The sequence below is a fragment of the Phodopus roborovskii genome, unplaced genomic scaffold, assembly GCF_943737965.1.
Source record: "Phodopus roborovskii unplaced genomic scaffold, PHOROB, whole genome shotgun sequence".
Taxonomy (NCBI): Eukaryota; Metazoa; Chordata; class Mammalia; order Rodentia; family Cricetidae; genus Phodopus; species Phodopus roborovskii.
In genome coordinates this window covers 12,795,204-12,821,824 of record NW_026126413.1, presented here as the reverse complement: position 1 = coordinate 12,821,824, position 26,621 = coordinate 12,795,204, and the positions used below count along the sequence as shown (strand labels likewise).

General features: G+C 44.8%; 3 protein-coding genes across 3 annotated transcripts in view; all 3 read left to right on the top strand.

The window, feature by feature from the left end:
• LOC127220960 (baculoviral IAP repeat-containing protein 1b) overlaps window positions 1-4,213 on the top strand; it is a 35,224-nt gene extending 31,011 nt beyond the window's left edge. Inside the window, exon 15 of the mRNA XM_051182841.1 lies at window positions 2,838-4,213. Coding sequence (XP_051038798.1) covers window positions 2,838-3,202 — 365 coding nt within the window. The 3' untranslated portion in view covers window positions 3,203-4,213. The remainder of the gene's footprint in view (window positions 1-2,837) is intronic.
• A 7,654-nt stretch (window positions 4,214-11,867) lies between these two features.
• Window positions 11,868-17,594, top strand: LOC127220959 (baculoviral IAP repeat-containing protein 1b-like). The gene is made up of 2 exons (XM_051182840.1): window positions 11,868-11,940; window positions 17,002-17,594. The coding sequence occupies exon 2, from the start codon at window positions 17,005-17,007 to the stop codon at window positions 17,575-17,577; it is 573 nt and encodes a 190-aa protein (XP_051038797.1). The 5' UTR covers window positions 11,868-11,940; window positions 17,002-17,004; the 3' UTR covers window positions 17,578-17,594.
• A 1,262-nt stretch (window positions 17,595-18,856) lies between these two features.
• LOC127221017 (baculoviral IAP repeat-containing protein 1b-like) lies at window positions 18,857-26,567 on the top strand. Its single transcript, XM_051182921.1, has 5 exons — window positions 18,857-19,038; window positions 21,682-21,763; window positions 22,815-22,866; window positions 25,961-26,080; window positions 26,545-26,567. Exons 1-5 carry the CDS (start codon window positions 18,872-18,874, stop codon window positions 26,565-26,567), a joined length of 444 nt encoding a protein of 147 aa, XP_051038878.1. The 5' UTR covers window positions 18,857-18,871.
• The last annotated feature ends 54 nt before the right edge of the window (window positions 26,568-26,621 follow it).

Here is a 26,621-nt window from a genome sequence, read left to right as displayed (position 1 = left end):
CAGTGCCATCACCGAGGCTGTCTCCTGCAAGCGTTTAGCACTGTTTTTTGTTTCCATTACCACAGTGTTTCCTCTTGCTTCCGACAGACTTAGGGTCATCGTGGCTGGACTGGGAAGGCGTTTATTTATTTATTTATTTATTTATTAAGTGGGTTATAGAGGCCCTCTACCTGTGGTTTGTTTTCCCACTGCTGGGAACTGAGCTCAGTGCCCTTCTCTTCTACTGACTGTGGTGGACTATTTATTTGTCTAACTGTAAAAAGCTGTTACTTTTGTGTGTTTTTTGACAGTGTAATGACATGTTACATTTGTTTCATTAACTAAAATTAACCTGGGGTCATGAGGCGGAGTCAGCAATTAGCTGCCCGGAATTGGTAGGGAGGAACCATGTGTAGCTACTATTCTTAAATGGGGGCTGAACAGAAGTATGCCGGTTGCCAGTTTTCTGGGAGACTCAAGCTCGCAGAGGAGGTTAGCCTCTCTGAGCGAGCAGAACTTTACCTCAGCCTTTGAATCCCAAGGTCTATAGAGGGGCAGAGACCTAGATAAAGTTCCCTTTAGGGGCCATGATAGAGCCAGTGCCTGAGGGAACAGAATTCCTGCCTGGCTGTGGCTTCAGAGTTGCAATTGCAGGTTAGGACAGCAATTGGTTAAGGGGCGGCCACTGTGTTTATGAGAAACAAGAGAGGACACGTGCACTGCTTTCTTCCGCCACAGGTCCATTTGCCTCTAGAATTTGTTCTCTCTTTCGGCTCAGAACATGTTTGTGCTTACGTTCATAACGACGTGTGTGACCAGAGTGCATTGACTGCGCTGCTGTGTGTCATCCCATTATGTGACCATAACTACACTCTATGGTTAAATGTGTCACATGCCTGTAATTCAACACTTGTGAGGCTCAAGTGTACAGGGACTTCCTAGGTGAAGGCTAGGCGGGGTCACATGAGGCTTTGAGCACCAACAATTAAATAAGCAAAGGCTGGAACCTGTCCATGGTGCTGAACCCGCTTTCTCCCTCAGCAGAGCTTGCTTCACGTTCAGGCCCTATATGTGATGTCAATCCCTTACAGTTAGACACTCGATGATTCTCGTGGGTAAGGGAACCCAAAGCTTCAGGTGAGGAGTATCTTTCAGACTGACCAGCCCCGAAAGAAAAAGGCAGCAGAGAGGGAATAAAATGGGTCTCAGAAAGCCAGGCAGACCCCACCAAACCTAATGGAGGCTTGCTTGGCTTATAGGCACCACCCTGGGGGCCGGGAATCCTGGTTCAGCCAAGGATGAAACATCTGCTTTTGGAGCTGCACATATGGCTCAGTGGTTAGGAGCACTGACTGCTCTCCCAGGGACTGGGGTTTGAGTCTCAGTACTCAAGCCACTGCTGCCCACAACTGGCTGTAACTCCCGGTGCAGGGATCTGATGCTGCTCCTGACCTCTGTGGACAATGACCTGTTTGTCAGGCACTTAACATAAGGACAAAACATGCATAAACATAAAATCAGAAAAATTTTTTTTGTTTCTTTGTTTTGTTTTGTTTTTTGAGACAGGGTTTCTTTGTGTAGCCCTGGCTAGCATGTACTCACTCTGTAGATCAGGCTGGCCTTGAATTCACAGAGATCCACCTGCCCCTGCATCCTGAGTGCTGGGATTAAAGGTGTGTGCCACCACCACCTGTCCTAGAAATAAAAAAAAAAATTTAAAAATTTCTACGAAGACTATTAAAAACATTATTTATTTATTTAAATGGAGGGAAGGAGGCAGGGGGGGGGAAGGGGAGAGAGAGAGAGAGAGAGAGAGAGAGAGAGAGAGAGAGAGAGAGAGAAAATTGCTGTGGCATGTATATAGAGGTCAGATTTGTTGGTTCTGTTCTTCAGTGTGGGTTTCCCAAATCAAACTCAAGTCATCATGTTTGTCAAGAACATGCCTTTACCTGCTGAGCCTCCTCACTGTGGCAACGGTGTGCATCTTTCCACAGACAACTGACAGGCTACTCCTGGCCAGTGTTTGAATTGCTAGCTAGGAGACAGCACTTACACACACCATAGAGGCAGGTGAGTGCACGGTGTGACAGGGAGAATAAAGGAAACCAGGGACAGCAGGCCATGATGAGGGAGGCCTCTCCTTTCCTCTAGTCCTTCCAGAAGAGTCTTCGTTTGGGGAGTAAGGAATACCTGTGACTGTCACAGAAGATCCTTCTTGAGGAAGATTCTTCAGCGGAAACACATCTTAGGGTCTTTAAGTCAAGCTGCCACGAGGTTCAGTGTGAAACCAGCCCTGATCTTTCCCTTACTAGGGAAAGTGGGTAGATGGCTAAAATAACGCAGCAGGTGGACTGAATCTTCACTGCCAAGGTCAGGGGTCCATGGTAATTGAGCACTCACCTTGTGTCTGGCTCCATTCCCTGCGGAGCTCCTGCTGTCAGTGGCCAGGGGGTCCCTTCTGGGCCGAGGGTGGAAGGCACTGCAGTAGCCAGTGAGAAGACAAGCTTTTGGGGCTGTCACCTTTTGTTCCCGGGGAAAGAGGCCCTTGCCACAGTTTCTCAGTCCCCTTACTGTAACCTGTTTCACAGCCATGCCCTGCCTTGACATGTGTCCTCCTGTGAGACCGGAAGAGAAGTCCACATTGCCCTGACAGCCAAAGCTGTCAGTGCTAACTCCTGGCTTCTGTTTCCTCCAAAGTGCTTGGTTCCCTCCAGGTGGTCCCTATCAGCCAAGCAGTAGTCTGGTGCTTTCCAAGAATGTAGAGCTTTCATTGTGGTGGGTGTGGGAGTACTACCCATAAGTTGTCACCGTTGTTGAAGTCCTTAGGATTTTGTTTTCATAAATGTTTTGTTTTCTAGCCAAAGGAGCAACTAGTGGAGCTTTCCAGAAACTTGAGACCTTAGATCTTTCAGTGAATCACAAGATCACAGAGGAAGGATACAGAAATTTCTTTCAAGCCCTGGACAACCTGCCAAACTTGCAGGTGCTCAACGTCTGCAGGAGTATCCCAGAATGCATCCAAGTGCAGGCAACCACGGTCAAGGCTCTGAGCCAGTGTGTGTCCCGACTGCCCAGCCTCACCAGGCTTGAGATTCTCAGTTGGCTCCTGGATGAAGAGGACATGAAAGTGATTAATGCTGTGAAGGAAAGGCACCCTCAGTCCAAACGCTTATTTGTTCACTGGAGGTGGGTAGTGCCCTTCTCCCCGGTCCTTCAGAAGTGAAAGGTGCAGGTGAAGGCAGTTCTAAATACCTACTTTCCTAATACATTTTACCCTTCTGAGCTGCTGGTACACAGCTGTACTTTCATCATTTAGGAGACCAAGGTGAGAGAATAGAGAGTTTCAGGCCAGCCTTGGTTACATAGGAAGATCCTGTCTCAAAACTAAAGGCAAAACTAACCATTGTATTGAAATATATTAATTGTGAAATAAATTAACTGTGTAGGCTGATGATTGTTTTTTAAATCCTGAATACTCATCACTGAACTTAAGAGCTATTATGATGGGCAGTCCTCATATGGTCCTCTTGTCTATGGAAAGCCAGCATGCACACGCTGAGCTATGATGAACAGCCCTTGGCAGTCCGTGTATGGTCCTCCTTTCTAAAGACAGAGCCTCACTCAAATTCTTATCGAGAACCTTTCATCGCCAAGGTCAACAGGAAGGGGTAGGGAAAGGAACATTGATCTGTGTAAAGGCTAAACATGGAAGGAGTGTTTGATGGAGGTAAGAAATGGCCAGTTTAAGGAAGAATCGGTCCCACCCATGATGAAGCAGCAGTTGACTTTAACACAGGAGGCAGATGACTCTTTCCAGAAGATGCGCTTTAGTCTTTGCAGGGCTTTTGTGCATTCACCAGCCTTGGTGCGGCCACGCTGGCTTACATCATCTCTCACCCATTGCCAATGTGAGGAAGACGTTGGGCTGAGAGAAACCTGCTTTGTTCCAGAGGCTTTTGAGAGCTTCGCATGTGATGTAATGACCTTGAGGATTTTTTCCTTTTGTCTTTCTGTTGCTTTGAGACAGGGTTTCACACTGTAGCTTTCAGTGATCTGGGACTGAATATGTAGACCAGTCCAACCTGGAACTCACAGAGATCTGCCTGCCTCTGCCTCTGCCTCCTGAGGGCTGGAATTTTAAAAGCAATGTCTATATGTACAGTAAGGATTTGTGAATGTATTAACATGACTATAACATTCATTTATTATTCCATATGTTAATAAAAATCTTACCACTGTACCTGTGTTGGTTCAACTTAAATATTATATGATTTTAATTTGTCAATTATACCTCAGTAAAACTGTAGGAAAAAGATTTCCAAACACCTCAAAATTTTCTTAAAGGCTTGTTTATATCTGGGAAGAGAGTTGGGAAGCATTCTTACTTTTACTTTTTATTCTACTCCTTTCTGTACTGTTTTTTATTTTACAATTCTCCATATTATTTTTGTTTAAAATAAAATTTGGGACTTGAGAGATGACTGGGTGGTTAAGAACCCTTGTTTCTTTCCCAGAGGACCTGTGCTTCCTTCCCAGCTCCTAAGACAACCTATCTCTATAGGAACAGATACATTATCTTGTTTATAAGTGGGTTTGCCAATTGATATGTTTGCAATCAGAAATGATTAGAAATTTTTATCAGAGTCCAGTGAGAAGACAGAATCGGCAGGTCAATCTGTCCCAGGTAGCAAGGTGAAGTTATGTTTGACAATAAGCTGTACAAGCAGTGCTTTCACTAACGAGATCAACAGGGCAGTGATTAATAATTGGTGCTTTCTAACTATTCAATGTCACTATTGGTAACTCAGATGGGACTCATCACCGGCCTCTAGGAAATACCTGCTTCATGTGCCCTTAGGGCATCCCTCCTGGTCTCCTCAGAGCGCTCCAGCTCAACCCTCTGCTGTTTGCCTTCTATCCTGTGTGTGTGTGTGTGTGTGTGTGTGTGTGTGTGTGTGTGTGTGTGTGTGATCTGAGTTGTCCCGACTGTGATAGTGCACTTCCTGGAACACCCTATCCAGCTGAATGGCTTTAAGTCCCATGCCTACCCTACCTCCTCCATCTCCAGCTCCAGCCCTGGACTCTGTGTCTATAACCTTCACATCTCCTTCCCTGAGGTACTCTTACTGTACACTTTCATGTCTTGACTCCCACTTGACCCCTCCAATTGCTTAGGGAAACCCTTGGAGTTATTCTTAGGTTTCTCTTTCTTAGCCCACATATAAGCTAATGAAAAATCCTGGCAATTCCACTTGCAAAATATGTCTCATCTAGCTGTGCAGTGGTGTCTCACACCTTTAATTCTAGCACTTGGGAGGCAGAAGCAGGTGTCTCTTTGTGCATTAGAGGCTACATAGTGAAACCCTGTCTCAAAAACAAGACAAAACAAAACAAACAAACAAACAAAAAACCACGCAGCATATCCTATCTGGCTCACCTACTTTCTTTCTTGAAACAAGTAGCAGGCGGCTGGAGAGATCGCTCAGTGGTTAAGAGCACTGGTTGCTTTTCCAGAGGTCCAGAGTTCAGTTCCCAGCGTGCACATAGTGCTCAAACAATCTTGAAACCAATGCATATTTTCACCATGCTGTCAAAGGCTTCCCCGGAAGTCAGATCATGTGCTCTGTCTGCCTCACTATTTCTCACTTGATTCTCAGCATAAACACTCAACAGTGGCCTACATAAGGCCTGAACCTTGGCCTCCCCGTATGCTGTCTCCTTAATTTCTCCTCTTACTCTGACTATGCTGGCTCCTTGCTGTTCCCGGAATATTCTGTATAGGTTCTTGTCCAATGATCTTTGTAGCTGTCCTCTCTTTTTCCTAGGAGTTTCTCCCTTGCTGTGTTCCCCACAGGTTCATGAGTTGACATGTAATGCCTGTGAGATTCTAGGAGTGGAAATTTAATCTATTGTGTTTAGAGGCGGGACTTTTGGAAGGTGATTAGGAAAAGGCCATTAAGGTAAAGCCCCTATTGAATACCAGTGGCTTGCTAAAAGAGACCAAACATAACAAACTCTCTCTCTCTCTCTCTCTCTCTCTCTCTCTCTCTCTCTCTCTCTCTCTCTCTCCATGTCCCTGTCTTTCCAATATTATTCATGGATCATCTTCAGTATTTTGTCAACATGAATGTAGTCCTTCTACCTGAGTTCCAAAATGTCAAAACACAAGCCCATCCCTTTAGACCTGATCCAATAGCTTGAATCAGGCTATTAACCCCCCCCCCGCCCGCCCCATAGCTCTCTATGGGACAGAGTAAGGAAGAAATGTGTGCTGTGATTGGCAGCTCTCTACTTAGGACTCCTACTCCTCCATGCTCCTTGTCATACCTTGTACTGAACTGAGTCTCATGATATGGAACTTGGGAATACCCCTGAAAGATCTTTCCTTTATTCTGGAATGTGGCCTGAGACTCCTCAGGAAGACCACTCATGGGTTTGGTCTGGAACTTAGGGCTTCTCAAACATTTCCATCAGCTAGGGACCAAGTTTTCCAAATATGAGCCTTCGGGGGCCATTCTCCTTCATACAGCTACATCCCTCTCATGGTAGTCATTGCTCTTACACATTCTCTCTCTTTCTCTAAATGAAACTGCTCTCAAGGCTTTAACGGGAAACCTCAGATTCCTTTAGGGGCCCCGACATGTTTAGATCTCCACATATTGTATTGTTTCTGCCCAATGCTCTCCTTCCCATCTCAAGGCCACATGATGACCTTGAGACCCTTTCATTGTAGCAGACATTAGTGAATGGGGATTATATGTCAGGTTTCTCTGTAATCCATCCTCCTTTGAAAGACAGATCTGTGGGCCAAAATAAATCTCTCTTTTTTTATAACTCACCAAAATAATCCAAACTTCTAATGTGTGTGTGTGTGTGTGTGTGTGTGTGTGTGTGTGTGTGTGTGTGTCTGTGGTGTGTATGTGTGTGTACATGATTATGGGCACACATACCCATCTGTCAGAAATGGGCCTCAGGTGGTCTCTATGAGCCCTGCCTTATTTCTGTGAGATAGAATGTTTCACTGAATCTGGAGTCTCTCTCTCTTTCTCTCTCTCCCTCTGTCTCTGTCTCTCTTCTGTTGGTGGCCAGCAACCCACAGAGATCACTCTGTCTCTGCCCATTTCACCCCCGGGCTCTGTTGTGACACATGCATGTGACCACACCCAACTTTTCATGTGGGTGCTGGGGATCTGGACTCAGGTCTTTGTGCCTGTGCAGCAAGAATTCTGCCCCTGTGTCATCTTCTCAGAGCACCCTGTTTTCTTTAGAACTCTCTGAGTGTCCTTAATGCTTTCACCTGTCAGCTTGATACACCCTGGGGTCATCTAACAGTCTCAGTTGAGAGACCGGTATGTGTCCATGTCTGTGAGGAATTGTCTTGGTTTGTCACTGATGTGTGTGGTACTTTGAATGTCACTGGGCCCTGTAAGCCCATAGGGAATGGTCCCATTAGGACGTGTGGTTTTGTTGCAAGAGGTATGGCCTTGCTGAAGGAAGTGTGTCACTGTGGAGTGGGCTTTGAGGTATCACATATGCTCAAGCCACACCCAGTGTGCTAGTTCATTTCCTGTTGCCCTTGGATGAAGATGTAGAACACTCAGCTCCTTCTCCATGCCACCATGTCACATCGTGATGAGAGTGGACTGAATCTATGAACTGTAAGCCAGTCCCAATTAAATGTTTTCCTTTATAGGAGTTGCATGGTCAAGGTGTCTCTTCATAGCAATAGAAACCCTAACTAAGACAATGTGTGAGCACCTATTCATACTACTGTGGGTGACACCATCCTTAGGAGGGTGGACCTATGCTGCTTTAAAAAGCCAGCTAAGTGTGAGCCAGAAGAGGATCTAGCTAATAAATGGCTTTCCTCTGTGGTCTGTGCTTCAGTTCCTGCTTCTTGCTTCCCACCTTGAGTTCCTTTCTGACTTCCCTTGGTGAAGGATTGTCACATGGAATGTAACCTTTTACTTCCTTAAATTCCTCCGGGTATGGTGTTTATCACAGCAGCAGCAGCAACAACAAATAAAAAGTAAAAGAGAACAGAAATTGGTACTTGAGTGGGGTCTTGCTGTGATGGACCTGACCTTGTGGCTTTTGATACCTTTGGACTATGCTGTAGGAGGATTGTGGGGGATTTGGGAGCTTTGATCTGGAAAAGCCACTTTGATAACTCTGTGGAACTCCAACAAGAAGAATGCTGGGAGAACTACAGACCTTGGAGCCTGGCTTGTGAAGTTTCAAAGGGAAGCAAAGACCTTAATGTGATGTGTTGAATGAAGAATCTGTGTTTTCTGTCCAACTGTGTTTAACAAAAGACCAGCATGGCTGAACCTCTATGCCTTACTGGGACAATACTGGTCAGAGGGGGCTGAAAGAAATCAGTTGTTATTGGTAAGAGATCAGCATCATCGATGCGAAATCTCCTAAAGATATTTCCACCATGTCAGCACGCAGAAACTGTGACCAGGACACCAAGGCTGCACACTAAGTTAACAGCAGAACTTGGCAAAGAATATGCAATGCTTTTCCATACAGTGCTGGTTTGGAAGGCATGGAGTGGCCATGGAGGACAGTTGAGACCTGGCACCTTATAGGGGGCCTGTCATCCCTCGAAGGTCACTGACAAAAGTACATCTTCAGGTTCAATGTAGACCGCAGGATTGAAAGAACTGTGGACAGAATGTGAACCTTGGCATTGTGTGGTAGGAGAGGCCACTGGGAAAGGTAATACTATGGTACACTGGAGACCACATTCTAGAGATGCCAGGGCCATGTGACCCCTGCCAGGGACAGTGGTAGTTGTAGAGTCGAGTCAGCCTGAGCCTGTCAGACAAGCTATGTACTTTGTGAACAGCAGAGCCAGAGAAGTTGGACTGCCCTATGGATCCCAGAAGAGTATGAGTGAATTCCAAATGCTGCACATTAAAGCATTTACACTGTTTGAGTTTTTTCTTTGTTCTGGTTGCCACTAAATGAATAAAACATACTAGAAGTCAATTATTAAAATAATGGACTGGAGAGCTAGATAAGATGCTACAGGTTCTGGCTTATACCTAAAGAGGGGGGGTTCACTCAGTTCTCAGCACCCAGTGCCATCTCTCCAGCACCCTGTTTTAACCTGAGTGAGGTGGCACATGCCGTTCATCCCAGAACTCAGAAGGCAGAGGCAGGTGGATCTCCGAGTTTGAGGGCAGACTGCTTGAGTTCCTGGCAAGCCAAGACTACGTAGACCCTGTCTCAAAAAACAAAAACCAATATAAGGAGTGTTCTTTACAACATAATAAAATCAGAAATTAAAGCTAGCACCCTAGAAATTATAAAATTAAACATTTCTACAATGAAAGCATACCAAAATTTGGGGGTCTCTAAAAAGTGACGATAACTCTACATAATACACCTTACAGATGATAACTAAAACACCACTCAGTGAAAACTGCAAGTATCTACTTTAATAAACGAAGGTAGGAGCCAGCTTTTGGTGACTCCTGTGTTAGGAGGTATTGTGGATCCCACAGACATGAGGATCCCACCTGCCACAAATTATGGGCACATCAAAGGAAGCTTCATTGTCTATGATTGTCTCCTCCCCCCCCTCCCCCAGGCAGGGTTCAACAGATCAGGCTGAGCCAATTTCTCAGGTACCTTTATACGGCAAAACTTTAGGGATTCTTCAAGCAAGCGTGGTTATAGAAGTGAAAAGAAGCAGTTCAGAAAATCCCTCTGTGACGGTTTGAATGGAAATGGCCCCCATTAACACACGGGGAGTGGCAGCATTGGAGGCATGGCCTTGTTGGAGGAAGTGTGTCACAGGGGGCGGTGGGCTTTGAGGTTTCAGAAACTCAAGCCAGGCCCAGCAGTGTCTGTCTCTTCCTGCTGCCTGCTGATCCAGATGTAGAGCTCTCAGCTTCCTCTCTGGCACCTGGTCACCTTAGCTGCGTCAGGGATGGATTCCATCTCAAGGAGTGGTTACCTCCTTAACATTTCTGCCACCATTGTACCAGCAGGTCATTTGGAAAGGCCACTGTTGTAGCTGTGTGATATTTACAGTCACTTTTCTCCTCCAGTCTCATGCAGAGTACTATCCAGCACCATGAGTACTAATCACTAGAGTGAAGCTTCTAGGTTAGGTACCTGGTAGACTTCTCCATGTCCAATGACATAGTTAAGTGTTGTCTTCAGCAATAGAGCCTTCCATCAGGTTGTGGTGAGTAACTAATGGTTTCCACAATAGCTTGTGGTGTTGTGTGGCTGGCTATGGGACCCCTCTGGCCAAGGAACCAACAGATGCAATCCAGTTCTGGCCCTGGTTTATCTAACTGGGCATTGTTTCCCTCATTATATGGTGATAGCATTTAAATTCCTTTTATATATGTATACATTTTAGGAAGTTTCTTAGTTGGTGTTCTATTGCTGTGAAGAGAAACCATTTACCAAGGCAACTTTTTTTTTTGAAATCATTGAATATTATTTATTTTCTACAATAATTGAAAATTGAATGATCAAAAAACCTGAATGTTTCAAGTGCCTACAATACTTAAAACAAAATTATATTTCTATTCTCTTAGTTTGAAACACAAGTTGAACCATATGTTTATGAGATTATCATATATTTGAAGATTTATTTTACTCTTTGAATACTTTATGCAAGGATACAATAAAATACAATCATACCAGCCCTGACAGGAAAATCAGGGATTCAAGAGAAGCCTGAGGTCCATATCAAGTTCAAGTCCTCTGATGACTTAGTTTTGGTTATCAACTTGACTACATCTGGAATAAATTAAAACCCAAACAGCTGTAGGTGCCTAAGAGAGATTTAATTAATTGAATCATGGAGGTGGGAAGATCCACCTTAAATCCAGCTCATTTGAGGCCTGAAGACTCGGCCTAAATCTGGGCCCCACCTTTTGGTGGCAGCACACATGAAGGACATGGAAGACGGACCCGGACCCTTTATTTTTGTCTGTTTGCCCTCACACTCATCGGCAATTTCATCTGCCCTATTCCTGAGGCATCCATCCCTTCGCTGGTTTAGCACCTACTTCTTTAAGAATCAATGTAGACTAGAGACTAGCACATCTCTAGAAATTCTCTGGAATTTCAGCACCCGATTGAATCTATTGAGACACACAATCTTGTGAACTGAACAATTACCTTTGCCTTTCCATCAGATTACACATTTTCATTGGATTACACAGACCACAACCCATTAGTCTATTTAATACATCCCTTTGTGTGTATCTGTGTGTGAATTCATTCCATCAGTTCTACCCCATTTAATGAATTCTTACTAAGTCAGGTCTACAGTGTGAAACACTGTCTCAAAAACAGCAGATATATATAAGCAGAAGCCAAGAGTGATGGTACACACTATAACGTCAGCCACTCAGAAAGCTGAACCAGAAGGATTGCAGTTTCTAGGTCTTCTGGGGGTGCAAGGCAATTTCAAAGCCAGCCTGAGCAAACATCTCTAAATGAAAAGAATACATGTTTCTCAGTGGAGAAATTTATCTAGCATACTCAAGATCCTGGGTTCAATCTCATTTAAAGAATAAAATCACACACACACACACAGAGTAAACAAGATTTATAAGCATCTTTCAGGAAGGAAAGAAGGTGACATGGATCGAGTGTGTGGGAGCGCTCACATACAGATGTTAGTGAGGACACTGTATCTTGGCTTATGCTGTGCTCTGAATGTGAAGCCTCCTGCAAGCAGCTCATGTGTATGAGCATTTGCTTTACAGCCGGGGTGCTATGTGATAAGAGTTTGGAGCCTTTAAGAGGCAGAGCCTGGTGGAGGAAGTGGGTCACTGGAACAGGCTTTGAGGCTTAAGAGCACGGTGTGGCTTCCTGTTCATTTTCTCTGCTTCCTTGCAGCTGATGCTCTGTGACCGGCGCCGGCTGCCTGCCCCTGACACCAAGTCTACAGAGCCTCGGTGGAATAAAGATCTTCAAACTGTAAGCCAGAATAAAAACCTTATTTTCTGTGAGCTGCTTTTGTCAGGGCGTTTTATCCCAGCAACAGAAAAAGAAAGTACAGGTTGTCCTCCTGAAAATGAAAGCAACTAAGCAAAGCCTTAGGCTGCCAAGTCATGGCCAGTGCCTTCTGGAAAGGGAAGGAGCAAGGGGCCAGAGTTGGGCAATTGTGTCTATAGATGAGAACATGGCCTCTGTGTCATAATCACTAAGGAGACTGGAAGGGGTTGGGGGGAATCAGGAGACAACTATAAAAATAACTACTCACAGAGGTGAGTAGCCTGGGGATTGACAGAACTCCAGAGGAACATTTTACATGCTAGTGACAAAGAGTTCTTTTTATCTTATTAAGAATAGTTAAATGTGGTATCTACTACACTATGGAAACTCCTCCTAGATATTGTCCAATGAGAGAGTATGTCTGATCTTAAGAGATTCAACGTGGCCAGGAATGGTGGTACATGCTTGTAATCCAACCGCTCTGTAGGCTGAGGCTAACAGGGGCCATAGAGCAAAACTCTGTCCCCAAACAAAATGAAAACAAATGAAGCCCTCCAGTGTGCTGCAGTTTTTGCCAAAATGTAGGTAGGAAGGCTAATTCCAAATAGAATGGGGTCAATAGAGCATTTTGTGAAGGGGCCATGTCTAACTCTACCCAAAGGTGGATTTGATATTCTTTCCGAGAGTACTGAAGTGTGTGGATTAGTCATAAGCTTATACAAAGGTATTCCTAATTTTATCTTATTTAAAACTTTTTGACTGCTTCATATCTGAGTATTTATATCATTTCTACCCTCCCTCTCAAATTCATGACCCCTTCCTTAGTTATTACACATACACATATAAACACGCACACGCACACCTAAGTGAATTCATTTAGTGTTGCTCACATGTGCTAGGACTGTCTACTTGGGATTGGACAACATATCAGGGACTCTTCCCTGATGAAGACTGGTAAATCTCCCTCTCTCAGAAACTCTTCATCACCTTACTGCTTTTCAAAGAGGTGAGGTCTTGTGACATTTCCCCCATACACAGGGGCATGTCAAACTAGTGTCATTCTGCATGGCTTGTGTAGGTGACCATACTGTTGAGATTTCACGGGTGCAGCTTCCCTGTCGTGTGAGTAAATATACCTCACTGAGTCTGTCATTGCAGAGGGCCATAGGCTTTTCTGTTGGGTGCTGATCGCTTTTCCTCCCTTGGTAACTTGCACAGTACTTTCAGACTATGAGAGCTGATCCTCGGGAGAAGGCTTCCAGATGTTTGATCTTTTTTTTTTTTTTTTAAGATTTATTTATTTATTATGTACACAGTGTTCTGTCTGTCTGCCTGTATCCCTGCAGGACAGAAGAGGGCACAAGGTCTCATTACAGATGGTTGTGACCACCATGTGGTTGCTGGGAATTGAACTCAGGACCTCTGGAAGAGCAGGCAGCTCTTAACCACTGAGACATCTCTCCAGCCCCAATCTGTTTGATCTTGATTCTTCCCTCCGATTCCCTCTGCATTCTCCTCTCTCTTGCCAGTTAAAGTCCCCACCCCCACCCCTTATTTTCCCCTTTCCCTTCTTCGTGGATGTGTCCTACTAGAGATCTCACAAGATCCCTCTCTTAGCATGTGGCTAACTCAGCAATTCTTATTTCAAGAATTTATTCTGAGACGATAAGAAAAATGTGGGAACGATTTATTTAAAAAATATAGAACATTGGACTCATCTTTATTTATGAAGAAAATAATGGCAATGACTTGAGTCTTCTCCATTAGGGCAGTAATTAAGCCATTAAGAAGTATGAGCAAACTTCCAAAACAGAAGAGGTGGGGGCGAGGTGGCCCAGCGGGTAGAAGTGCTGCCTTCTGAGCATGAGGACTTGACTCATATCCCACCATGGAGGGATGCTGGAAGGAAGAGAGCCCACTCTAAAGGTCCTCTGACCTCCCCATGAGCTCTGTGGTACGTGTGCACCTGCCCTTACACCACGTACACATATGCACTCACACTTCACAAACGCCACACATGTTCACACTCACACGCACACATGCACTCATACATGAAATGTTGCCAGGGAAATACGAATTTCTTACCAGGGCTCTTAGCCTTATAACAAGATATTTTAAAGGACTCAGAACCATTTTTATTAGAGTCTGAGTCACAACCAACAGGGCAGGCAAGCTGTAAATCCTGGCAGCTGCCAGGAGGAAAGAGATTGAGGAGAAAAGACCATGCTCGTGGAGAATGGAACAGGCAGGCTTAGCAATGAAGATCTGCAAGCATCTTCATGAAGGGTGGGGCATCAGGGTCATAGGAGAAGAGTCTGCAGAGAACGGTAAGGAGGTCCAGACTGTCAAGAACAGCATGCTTGTGTGAAAAAGTAGAAAGCAGAGGAAAAGTTGCACCTTTAGGTCAGATTTCAAAACAGTGGGCAGGCTTTGTGGGACTCCCCGGAAGCAACTGCAGAGGGAGTAGGGGCTTCTGAGAAGTACATCTTCTCCCTGAGGGCTGAAGTATTCCTTCCATTGCTTAGCTTGTCTTCAGGAGAGTCAGTGTAGTCTCCAGGCCAGGTGATGCATAGACCTAGAAGTAATAATTAGTAACTCATAAAGGATAGTGATAAGCGATGTTGCAATCTTTGGAACAGATGAGGATGTCACATCTCTACCCAGGGCCAGAAATAGACCTCGGATTTCATTTTTTTTCTTTTTAGCCAAGAGGAAGTAGCTTTGTAACAAACTATAGACATGATCCCTGAAAGTATAGTCTTGAGGAGTAGCTTTGTGATAGGAAGTAATGTCCAAAGCCAGCCATAAGGGAGTGGGCCATCCTCATGCCTCAAAGACTGTTGGGCTCTCTTTAGCTACCTACCATTAACTTCTCAAGTGTTAAGACCCTGAAGTCATTTAGGAGTTGGTCACAAGTCAGTCTGGCTGCTTCCGGCTTCCAGTCAAGGAAGCTACTTGTCTTTCAGTTACCTGCCCTAACACAGCCTGATCAGTTTGTATCTCCTGTCCTCATCAGAACAGTAGAAAATCAGACATGGCAATGAGGGCCAAGAGAAAAGTGGTTCATATATCCTACAGCAGCTGTTACAATAATTAATTATGCTCCTGAGTCGGAAGACTAGGGACCTGGAGAAGATGGAGCTTCCAGAGACTAACATGAAAGGTAGAAGACTGGAAGCCCTTCCCCACCTGGGCCTCATTCCACCCAGGGAGCATGCTCAAGAAGAGCTAGCTTTGTAAGAACATAGGGGGAGGTGGGCATGGTGCAAACATCATATAAAATGTCAAGCAGAGCCACTTCCTCCCGCTCTTGGCACCAGGTCATAGTCCAGGTCTGGCACCATTCTGAGCTCATCGGTGTTTTCCCTTTGATAGGACATCTCCACCCTGTAAGTGCACAGGAGGAGCTCTATGCACGCCATCGTAAAGAGGTACAGGAACCTGTGAAGGCCCCCAGCTGCCCTGTGGACTCAGATACGTGCTTGAAACAGGGGCCCCTGGAGTTCACAAGCAGAGCACTGACCCTGGGAAATGAACACAGTAAAAACAACGGCTTCAAGGGACTAGAGAGAGGGTTTTGCAGTTGAGTGGGAGCTGCCCTAGCAAAGCTACCGGCTTTGGCTCATGGCCCCCAGGCCAGGCCACTCACAACAGCCTGTAACTGAAGTTCCTGGGGACTCAACTCCTTTTCTGGAACATACACATACTTAAAAAAAAATCATTAAGAATATTTTTTTAACTGAATATTATCCAATTGTCACTATCAGGCTATAGAATTTTATATTTTTTTTCCTTTAACACACATGGTAAACATATGCCCATGTTCTATATTGCCTCTCCAATTCACACTTGGAGGTGGGCATGGTGACACCTTCCTCTAAACATCCTAGCATCCAAGAGGCAGAGGCCTTAGGTTGGATTGTTCCATGTGGAAATAAAGGCCTACATAGACTGGCACACGATCAAGGTAACCTTATCTGGAATGAAACAATGGCACCGACTCCCTTCAGGGTTTACAGTAGGTGAACCACATGAGCAAGATTATTCAAAGCTCTAATTATTATTTGGAGATTTCTTTTATGGGGTTCGGGAGAAGGAAATGTTGGTCACCAGCAAGGGCACTCTTGTGACTGACAAGCTTGGATTATGCAAGTCCTTGGTCACTGTGGATGTCACTTCCTAGAACGCATGTGATTTAATCATACACACACCCAAAGTGGGGAACAGGGATTCTCCTCAAACATTTAAAGACACAGTTTAGCCTTCCTGCATCCAAAACCAGTTCAGGCTAATTCAGCCTTTCCAATGGTCTTATGCCAGTACATTGGGGCTATCTGACTAGACAGGACAGTCTAAACATGGTTGTTACTAAGGGTAGGAAACCTGTGGGTTTGTTCAGAGGCCACAAGTGGCCCAGTGAAAACCGGGTTCTGAAGGAGGTCTGTGTGAAGGGTGTGCACGGATGAAGAACTTAGGATGTCAAGGACATTATTACACAACCAAACAGGGTCCAGACTAAGTTCTCTACCATGGTTGCCTGCTTCAACCTTAAGTTCTAGGCTAGAAGGGGCTGCATGCAAGGTTCTGTCTCAGGAAAAAAAAGAATGAAAGAAAGAAAGAAAGAAAGAAAGAAAGAAAGAAAGAAAGAAAGAAAGAAAAGAACGTAATCAAGCTAAAGGATGTTTGCAAGTCTTCATGAGTGGAGTAAGGTCCCTCTCTGGTACATCATCAGTCCTTAATGCCTAGCCCATTGCTTAACACACAGGTAGGTGCTTAGCAAATATCTGTTGATTAAGTAGATGAATAGTGGTATTTCATAGTTTCTCAAGCAACTTCTTTCTGTCTTTCACAAGTTGAGGTCAATGGTCAACTTACAAGTTGCTAGTCTCCTGCCTACCATGTGGATCCTGGGGAGCAAACTGACGTCATAGGCATTGTGGAAAGTCCCTTTACCTGCTGAGTCATCTCTCTGGCCCTGAGACACAACTCTCTATAATTAAACACATTACAGACACCAATCACTTGCTTTCCTTTTTGCGATAGAAAATGGCCGCCGAGGGAGGAACCTCTGAGGAGAGGATTTCCGAATTTGATGATGATTTGGCCTCTGAGTTCTCTGCTCTTCTTGGCGTGGATGCCCTTCGGGTCTTAAAGAGACAACAAGAAGAAGAGCACCAAGAGCGAATGAAGATGAGGAAAGGCTTTAACCCTCACATGCGCAGCGAAGCCAAACGATTAAAGACCTTTGTGACCTACGACACATTCAGATCATGGACGCCACAGGAGATGGCAGCCGCTGGGTTTTACCTCACTGGGGTGAAACTTGGGGTTCAGTGCTTCTGCTGTAGCTTAATCCTCTTCTGCACGAGACTCAGGAATCTCCCCATAGAAAGCCACAGGCGATTGCGTCCCGAATGTGAGTTCCTTTTGGGCAAAGACGTTGGTAACATTGGCAAGTATGAGGTAAGGGTGAAGACTCCGGAGAAGCTGAGAGGTGACAGAGCAAGGTACCGAGAAGAGGAGGCCAGACTGGAGTCCTTTGAGAACTGGCCGTTTTATGCCCACGGGACATCGCCACGTGTCCTCTCAGCAGCTGGCTTTGTGTTTACAGGCAGGTAACTGGGTTCCATCTTATGAGGGCCTTCTGTAAAACTGAATGAAAGTTTAGTCTCATGTTTTTATTAGTGATATTTGTCAATTATTAATTGCTGCACTAGCTATAAGCCTATTTTATTTTTAAATATGTATTTGTGTGTGGGGGTGCAGAGATGCATAGAATCCAGAAAAGCGCATCAGACCCTCTGAGGCAGTGGTTTAAAGTGGCTGTGAACTGTCTAAAGTGGGTGCTGGGGACCCAAACTCCAGTCCCCTGCAACCCCCTTAACCACTTAGCCATCTCTCCAGCTTCCCTCCTCCTCCTCTTCCTCTTCCTCTTCCTCCTTTTTCTCTTATTCCTCTTTCTCTTCCTCCTTTTCCTTCTGCTCTTCTTCGTCTACTGCCTCTTGTTAGTCATTTCTTATGTGTTAATTGTGTTGTAGGAGATATGGTTCATTAAACATCAACTTTAATAATTTTACTCCACTTACTTTTAGGGTAGCATTATTAGCTTACCAAATAAGTGTAAAATAAAAGAATAGTTAGAGACTGTTAACTGGAGGTTGAGGTGTAGCTCATTGCTAAAGGGCTAACTTTGCCATTGCCTTAGTGCCAGCACTGGAAAACAACAGCAAAAACACTCAGGAAACACTTGTTCAACTCATAAAGTGCTGAAAATGAATCATGAGATTGCTAACTCCCACGTTCTCCCAGTTTCATGAACACCACTATTCATGAATTTCCTTGATTCGTTTCATTTCTATTGTTTTGGAAAGATTCTGTTTTTGCTTGTTGAGCCCCCATCCACGGGCAAACTGCCTTTGAAAGCACTGTACTTGGGAATGGCTTAGCCACACACAAGGTTAGGACAGATGTGAACGACAATTACAGCAGCATCTGTGATGTGCTGAGTACCCACTTATGCTATGCGTGGATTGAGCTAATTCTAATTCGACTAGTTTGCCCTTCCCCCACATTTCATAGGTGACCTCACCCACATTCAAAGAATTCTAATATGTGCTTCCCTTTCCATAGATAAGACATGGCAATGCTAACTTTTAGGCTTTCTAACTGCATCACTCCAGCAAAGTCCTAGCATTTGCCTGCTTCTCCATCAATTTGGTCCTAAATGCTGAAGAGCAGAATCTCCCTCTGAGAAGCCAGGGTGTGAGGGCTGTGTAAACACAAGGCCATGGCTGGGGACGGAGGTCTAGAGCTCACAAGGGGTCATTTAGGGCAGTGTGACTGTGGACAGGGGTTCAGCCAGAGAGGTCATGGAAAAACAGGCATGCTGGAGTCTGTCTTGTTCTGGTACAATATGATCAGCTCCAAGGTCACACCTGGTGTCATTGCTGGCCACTCAGAACCCTTGACTGCATCCGTAGGCAAAAGGGACACCGTGCAGTGTTTCTCCTGTGGTGGATGCTTGGGAAACTGGGAAGAAGGAGACGATCCTTGGAAGGAGCATGCCAAGTGGTTCCCCAAGTAAGCAGACAAACACTTTATTCTTATTTTCAGGTTTAGTTTTGCTTTTGGTTTGTTTGCTTTTTTTTTTTTTTTTTTTTTTAAGCTGGAAGTGGAGACAAAAGACCATGCTGGAACACCACCTGAGTTCTGATAGTTCTCTTCTCCAATATGGGATCACTCCAGAATTTTTCAAGCAACGAAGATCCGGTCACAGTGAAAGCTTTAAATCATATGAACTTAAATGAACTTAAATGGCTTTTTCTATTTTATGCAATTTTTGCTTTTTTAATTTTCATATTTTCTGTATAGTGTATCGGTGTATGCAGAGGGTGTTTATGTGTGTGTGTTGTTGGTGTGTAGTGTGTGTATGTGCACACGTGCATGCCTGTGGAAGTCATGTTGACATAGGTCCCCACCTCTTTCATCATTCTCCACTGTATATTTTGAGATGGACTTTCTGGGATCCATCTGTCTCCATTCCTCCAGGGTTAGGGTCAGAGACATGGTGGGCTGGGCCTGGCGTTTACATGGGCAACACAGATTCAAACTCAGGCCCTCACGGTGATGCTGAGGTATTTTACCTCCTGAGGTGTCTTCCCAGATCCAACTTCTCAGTTTTGCTCTTAATTATTGGTGTGTGTGTGTGTGTGTGTGTGTGTGTGTGTGTGTGTGTCTGTGCAAGTTAGTGCAGGCGCCCACAGAGGCAAAGGGGTCAGATTTTCTTACAGCTGCAGCTGTAAGTGGTTGTCCAAAGGGGGTTGTGGGTTCTGAAAGGACATTAAGTACAGGCTCTCTGGCCTTTCTCAACCATTATCAAATATTGTTTTGTTTTGCTTTGCTTTGCTTTTCCCAAGACAGGATTTCTCTGTGTAGCACTGGCTGTCCTGGAGCTCACTCTGTAGACCAGGCTGACCTCAAACTCACAGAGATTCTTCTGTCCCTGTCTTGAATGCTGGGATTAAAAGCAAGCGCCACCACCACCCTGCTAAATGTTGGTTTTTGTTTTGTTTTGTTTTGTATCCCCAATACTACAGTATGTCTTGTCAAGTAGCGGTTTTATGATTTACCTTAACTAACAAATGAGTTAATCTGCACAGGGATGGAAATTGTATATACGTGAAAGAAAATAGTTTTGTTTGAAATATTACAAGTGGTGGCACACAACTGTAAAACCAGTGCTAGGAGGGTGGTGACAGAATTAGAAGTCCAAGGCCATTTCCTGACTTAAACAAACAGAAACAAAAACCGCAAGAAGACCAGATTCTATGTCACCACACAGGAGGGGAAACTGTGTTTTATTTGAGATTCCGAGTTCTGTTATTACAGTGCTCTTTCGCTCTGCTTAGTAAAGGAATTGTACTTTAATTACTTTTAATAATGTGTTTGGTGGTGTTTTTGTGTGTCTGTTGTTTTTGTTTCTGCCAGATACACATTCATTCCTATAACTAGCTTTCAAACTTCACTATGGAAATCTCACAAAGTAGAGAAATTATAATAAGCACCTCTCCATGCCTGGCCCAGTCATATTTCACCTCTTTCCTGCCATCGGCTCGGAATAGTAATGATTGGGTTATGTCAAAGCAAATTCCAGCTAACACGTTGTTCCATTTGTTATTCTTTTAGCATATAACTTTAAATCATGATTTTAAAAAAGGAAAAGAGCCACAGTATCATTATGTTTCTTACAAAGATGAGCATTAAATATCTTAGCCAGCATTCAAAGGTCCTTATCCCTCCATTCCTGGGATTTTTTACATTGATTTAGAGAGAGAGAGAGAGAGAGAGAGAATGTGTGTGTGTGGTGTGTGTGTGTATGTGTGTGTGTGTGTGCATGTGTTCTACACTCTGCTTACTGTGAATCACTATCTTTGATTATATTGCATATTTGTTTCAAGAAAAGAACGGTAAGCTACAGTAGTGTGTGCCTGCCGTCGAAGATTCTCTAGAGGCCAAAGTGGTGGGATTGCTTGAGATCAAGAATATGACATCACCACTGCAACACAGGGAGACCCTGTCTTGAAATAATAATTAAAATAACATGAAGGTTTGATATAGTTGGCTTTCTGTTGCACCATGACCAAATCAACCTGAGAAAAAGGGTTCATTTGGCTTGCATGTCCCGATTGCAGTCTACCACTGAGGGACATCAGCAGGAACAGACAGAGACCATTGAAGGTAGCTGCTTACTGCCTTGTTCCTAGGCTCATGCCCAGTTACATCTCTTATGCCTCCCAGGACCACTTGTCCAGGGTGGTCACAGTGGACTGGGCCCTCCCACAACAGTCACTAACCAAACATGCCCCACACACTTGCCTACAGGCTAATTTGATAGTGGTATTTTCGCAAGTGTAGCTCCCTCTTCCCAGATGACTCTAGCTTGTGTCAAGCTGATAAAAAAACTAATGGGCACATAGTTTGATTTTACATAATAATATATTTTACCATTAATGTAATTTTATTTTTGGTTTTTCAAGTCTGGGGTTCTCTTTTAGCAATGGCAATTTAAATTTTTCTAACAGCATGAGGTTTCAAGAAATTTTTGGCTGTTTTATGAAGTATCAAATTCAACATTTTGATGGATTTTTAACAAATATTTATGTAACATAAAAAAAACCTTTGTTACAGTATTAGGATACATTTTAATTATATTTTTATTGATAGGTGTGAATTTCTTCAAAGTAAGAAGTCCTCAGAGGAAATTGCCCAGTATATTAAAAGCTACGAGGGATTTGTGCATGTAACGGTAATTCACAACAACCATTTTTTTCCATTAGGGTATGTTCATTATCTAGTGATATTTGAATCCTCAGGGTGAGGATTTTTATTTTTTCATGGATTCATTCTCCACCTCTCATCTGCAGAGTAGAGACACAAAATTCTTGTCATCTGCAAAGCTGGAACCATGTAGACGGAGTTTTCCAGGCTGGCTTTGGGTGGCTTCTGCTGCCTCCTTCCCTCTGAGCCCACTGCCCTGGCTCCTTCTGCTGCCTCAGCCAGCAGGCCCGACCCAGTCTTCTGTCCTAGTACCTGGTGCCAGCAGGGCACTGAGAGCTGGCTCCCGCCCTGGTTTTGTAGGCCTCAAACTAGTAAGGACTCCTAGTGGCACCCAGTGGGAAACATCCAGATGGAAGCCTAGGGAGAGTGTGATGGCTGGTGACTCAGAAGCAGCATCTGCAGTCAGGGGCTGAAGTCTGGGTGCAGCTTCCTCACAGGGAGAGTTGCTCAGTTGGAAAGGTCCTTCTGAGGTGAGCTCCCCTTCCCGGGCCTCAGTTCCCCAGAGTCAAAATGCTTCTGTGTGTGTGACTGCAGTTCTCTTGAAGAGCTGGGTGTGGGAAGAGAGACCCAAGAAAGTTCCCTTTTGCCAGAGGTCAACATGTTTTGTACTGCAAGTCAAATGTGGTTTGATCACGCCAGACCACCTGAAACAGAGGACCAGGTGATCCTACATTCAAAACAGCTGGACAAGGCAGCCTTACAGACTACAGCCAGGATTTCTGCATCTTCTTAGAATCCCCCATGACAGCGCCCCTTACCAGCAGGAAGTAGTTTGGAAAGAACGACGCCCAAATTCCCCAATATTGTCTATAAATGTTTGTTTTCATTTAAATGGACTTGGATATATATATATATATATAAAATCCCCAAGTCAATAGAAAGCAAACTGAAGGACTGCTTTGCCAACACTTCTGCTGCCCTGATGAAACTTCACTTTAGTGGGGGAAATCTGTCAGTTGCAGGTCACAGGCAGATGTACTTTTTATAATGAATCAGTAACCTGAATTTCCTCCCCTCAGGGAGAACATTTTGTGAATTCCTGGGTCGGAAGAGAATTACCTATGGTGTCAGGTAAAACCTCAGGCACGTTCCAAACGCTTTGCTTGTTTCTTTCCTTTTTATGTCACTCCTCTCCGCCCATGTCTGTGTGTGCCACATGTGTACAGGAGATTTTGGAAGCCAGATTAGCAGCTCAGATCCCTTGGTGCTGGGGTTCCAGGCAGTTGTGAGCCACCTGATTTGGGTGCTGGGCCCTGAACCCAGTCCTCAGGAAGAGCGGCAAGTGCTCTTAACCCCGAGCCATCTCTCTCTCCAGTGCTGGTCCACCTGCTTTAAACATTACTTTCGTAAGTGATTTCCCTGTTATGGAATGACTGGCTCAGTGCTCACCCTCACTTGCTGCTCTTGCAAAGAGCAGCTGGAAAACTCTGCAAGTCCCATTGTAGAGGATCCAGTGCCCTCTTCTGACCTCCATGGGCTCTGCACACCTGTGCTGCAGTCAAACATGTAGACAAAACACCTACATCAAAAATAAAAGTAAATGAATCTTTAAAAGTAAGGGAATTTTAAATCCACACTCACTTCCTTACTCATTACTATGTGTGTGCACTCATGGGTCCCATGTGTCATGGTGCAAACATCAGAGGACAACTTATAGGGGTTGGCTCTCTCCTTCTACTGTGAGGGCTCCAGGAATTAATCAAAAGGTTGCCAGGCTTAGCGGCAAACATTTATACCACAGAGCCATCAAAGAGGCTTAGTTTTTAGCATAGGTGAGCATAGCTAACTATAGTAGGGCTGGTGCCATAACTGATGCTTCCCTTAAAACAACTAAAATCTTGGATAAAATGTTTTGGAAGCATTTTTATGGTGTTTCCTATCCGAGGCTGGCCTCAAACTTGAATGAACCTTGACTTTTGGTTCTCCTGCTGAGTGCTCATAGGAAGCTTCTCAGTGTCTAGGGATGGAACCCACCATGGACTTCCTGAATGCTAAGAGTGTGCTGTATTGACTGAGCTCCACCCCCAGTCCCCCAAAGCATTCTTCAGTGGCTCTGTGCACTGTTAAGTCACTAAGGAATAATCACATTAAAATGAGGTGACAGGTCTGCAGCTATTACTCACTTGCCTACCATGGGTAAGGCCCTGGAGGTTCCATCCCAGCACAGAAAGAAAAATAAAACCTTAGTGTCAGGGATTTAGCTCAGTTGTAGAGCACATCTCTAGCAAATAGGGCAGTCCCAGCAGAATTCAGGGACATGGGCAGGTAGACGGGATGAAAACAATTATAATTCAGTAAGGTCAACTGAGTGTGGTGCTCAATCCTGTCATTCCTGCTCTAGAAAGTGGAAAGAGGAGCTTGACTATGATATCAGGTTAGAGGCCAGTATAGGCTACATGAAATCCTGGCTCAAAAACAAGACTGAGAGGAAAAAAAATTCTAAGATTAGTGCCAAGTAATCACAGCACTAAGAAAGCTGAGACAGAAATAGCACAAGTTGAAGGATACTTTAGCTTAAGTTACAAAGCTAAACACTGTTCTCCTCAATACACATGGAGCTGAAGGGAAGTCTCAGATATTAAGGGTATTTGCTGTTCTTGCAGAGGACTCAGGTTCAGTTCAAAGTATCTACATGGTAGCGGCTTACAACTGTCTGTAACTCCATCTCCAGGGGATCTGGCATCCTCTTCGGGTCAACTGGATACATGCAGTATACATACATACACATAGGAAACACAATCACACACACACACACACACACACACACACACACACACACACACCATCCTCTAGCTAGACCCCCCATTTTGCAGTAATTTGCTGAAATGACAAACACAAAGGGAAAAGGAGAAGCAGTCAGGGTTTGTTCTCCAGGTCTTTAGAAGCGGAGCTGTTTCTTTGGCCACATATGCAAGAGTCTACAAGAATGGTGACATTGCAAACAAGGGAATGAGCTTCTCAAAAAGTTGCATGCTCATGAAAGTTACCATAGCAACCCTGGGAGAGTCCACAGTGTTCCCCAGCATGCTTTTGTCACTGGTAAACAAGTGAAGGGCATGGTTCCTGGGAAGAAATGTGCTGAGTATACTGAGCATATAAAGAACTATAAGGGTCAGGGCTGGGGCAATGAGTGCAGATTGCTTGCCTTGGAAACCCAAGGATTTGCTTTTTATCTCTAGAGCCCATGTGCCAAAACCAGGGGCCACTGTGCTTTGTAATCCCGGGACTGGGAAAGCAGAGACACATGGATGCCTGAGGTTGGACCACCTGGCCAGGGAAGTGAGACTCTCTCCCCTGCCAACGAGAGAGAACTAGGGAAAGTTGTCCTCTGACTTTCACAGGTATGAATGCGTACATTCACATGTACCTGCACACGCACGAACACAAAGAACCCTAAGTCCTCAGCTAGCTTCCTGATAGAGGTAAGGAAACAATCAGACAGAGAAGGAAGCCACCCTGCTCCAACAGGAGCACACGCCGTGTGAGCACTAAGGAAAACAGTGGAGCCTACCCCTATGCACTGTGTCTTAATAGAAGTCACAAGTAAAACAAAACAAAAGGCTTCTAAACTTTAAAGATCTTTTTCTCAATTAAATCAAAACGTGATGCGCTCTCCCCCAGAGGAGTATGTAAAGCAGCAAAACAACAACAGAATCTCAATCCTAGGCTAAGTGTGAACACAGGCAAGCAAGCTTCCATGGCGAGGAACAGCATGCAGAAGACACGTTCAGGGTCCAGAGGCCAGGACGAGGCAGGCCCCATGAGGTGGGGACCCCCCCAGCATGGTCGTCTCGAGGAGCAAGCTGTCACAGTGACTTTTTATGAGAGCCTGTCTCTAACCTTGACACTGACTCTGGAAACAGGAATCTCCTCTTGCTTTAGTCGGGTCCTGATCACCTAGGATCAAGAGGCAGTCTAAAGTTAAATCTGAACACATTGATCACACACAGACATGAACAGAGTGAATGGAGTACCCCAGCCTCTGCCACTCTGCTGCCGCAGTTCTAACACGGTCGCTCTTGTATCCTTTATTCCTTCATGCTTTTCTAAGCACCCTCCACGATGTTTACACAAGCAGAGGCCATCAGGGCTTCCCACCTACACACAGCTAGCTTGAACACTGTGATCAAAGCCTGCTGCCCTCACCTGTGTCTGTCTTCCCAAGCCTACAGCAATGACAGCGTCTTCGCTCATGAGGAACTAAGGCGGGACACTTTTAAGGACTGGCCCCATGAATCACCTGGGGCTGTTGAGGCTATGGTCAGAGCAGGCCTTTTCTACACAGGTGAGTCAGCTTTGTATTCTCTTCGTTTTTATATTTATGTGTGTGTGTGTGTGTGTGTGTGTGTGTGCGCGCGCGCGCACGCGCGCGCGCCACATGCCTATGTGATGACCTCAGAGGCCAGACAGGGTGTGGCTGCTGGAACAAACCCGACTCCTTTGTAAGAACAACAAATGTTCTTAAATGCTGAGCATCTCCCTGGCTCCTCAGTCGGTGTTTTTTGTCTACCACATGCTCTAATCCTGGCCTTGCATTTCTCTTTATACTTCATTTGTCATTGGTCTCTTTGGGAGTCCATAAGATCTCCAGTTTTCCATAGCTCAGCCTCTGAACTTGTGGGTTCTGCAGTGACTTCCTCCAACAGACATATTCCACTGGCACAAATGATCTTACCGTGGGGTCTTAACCCTTTGTCTCCTCTTGCCTGCCTTACTCCGAGCTCACGAATGACATGCTTCTATTTCTAGTGAAACACAGCCAGCAGCAGTAATGTGAGAAGAGACAAGTGATTCTTCGTAATCTAGCTCACATAGAGGCTCCTAAA

Excerpts from the sequence above, each read along its gene's own strand:
- LOC127220959 (XM_051182840.1), top strand. The coding sequence starts at position 17,005 with ATGGCCGCCGAGGGAGGAACCTCTGAGGAGAGGATTTCCGAATTTGAT.
- LOC127221017 (XM_051182921.1), top strand. The coding sequence starts at position 18,872 with ATGATCAGCTCCAAGGTCACACCTGGTGTCATTGCTGGCCACTCAGAA. Across the intron at positions 19,039-21,681 it reads CATGCCAAGTGGTTCCCCAA|GTGTGAATTTCTTCAAAGTA; the intron begins GTAAGCAGACAA and ends TTTTATTGATAG. Across the intron at positions 26,081-26,544 it reads AGCAGGCCTTTTCTACACAG|TGAAACACAGCCAGCAGCAG; the intron begins GTGAGTCAGCTT and ends TTCTATTTCTAG.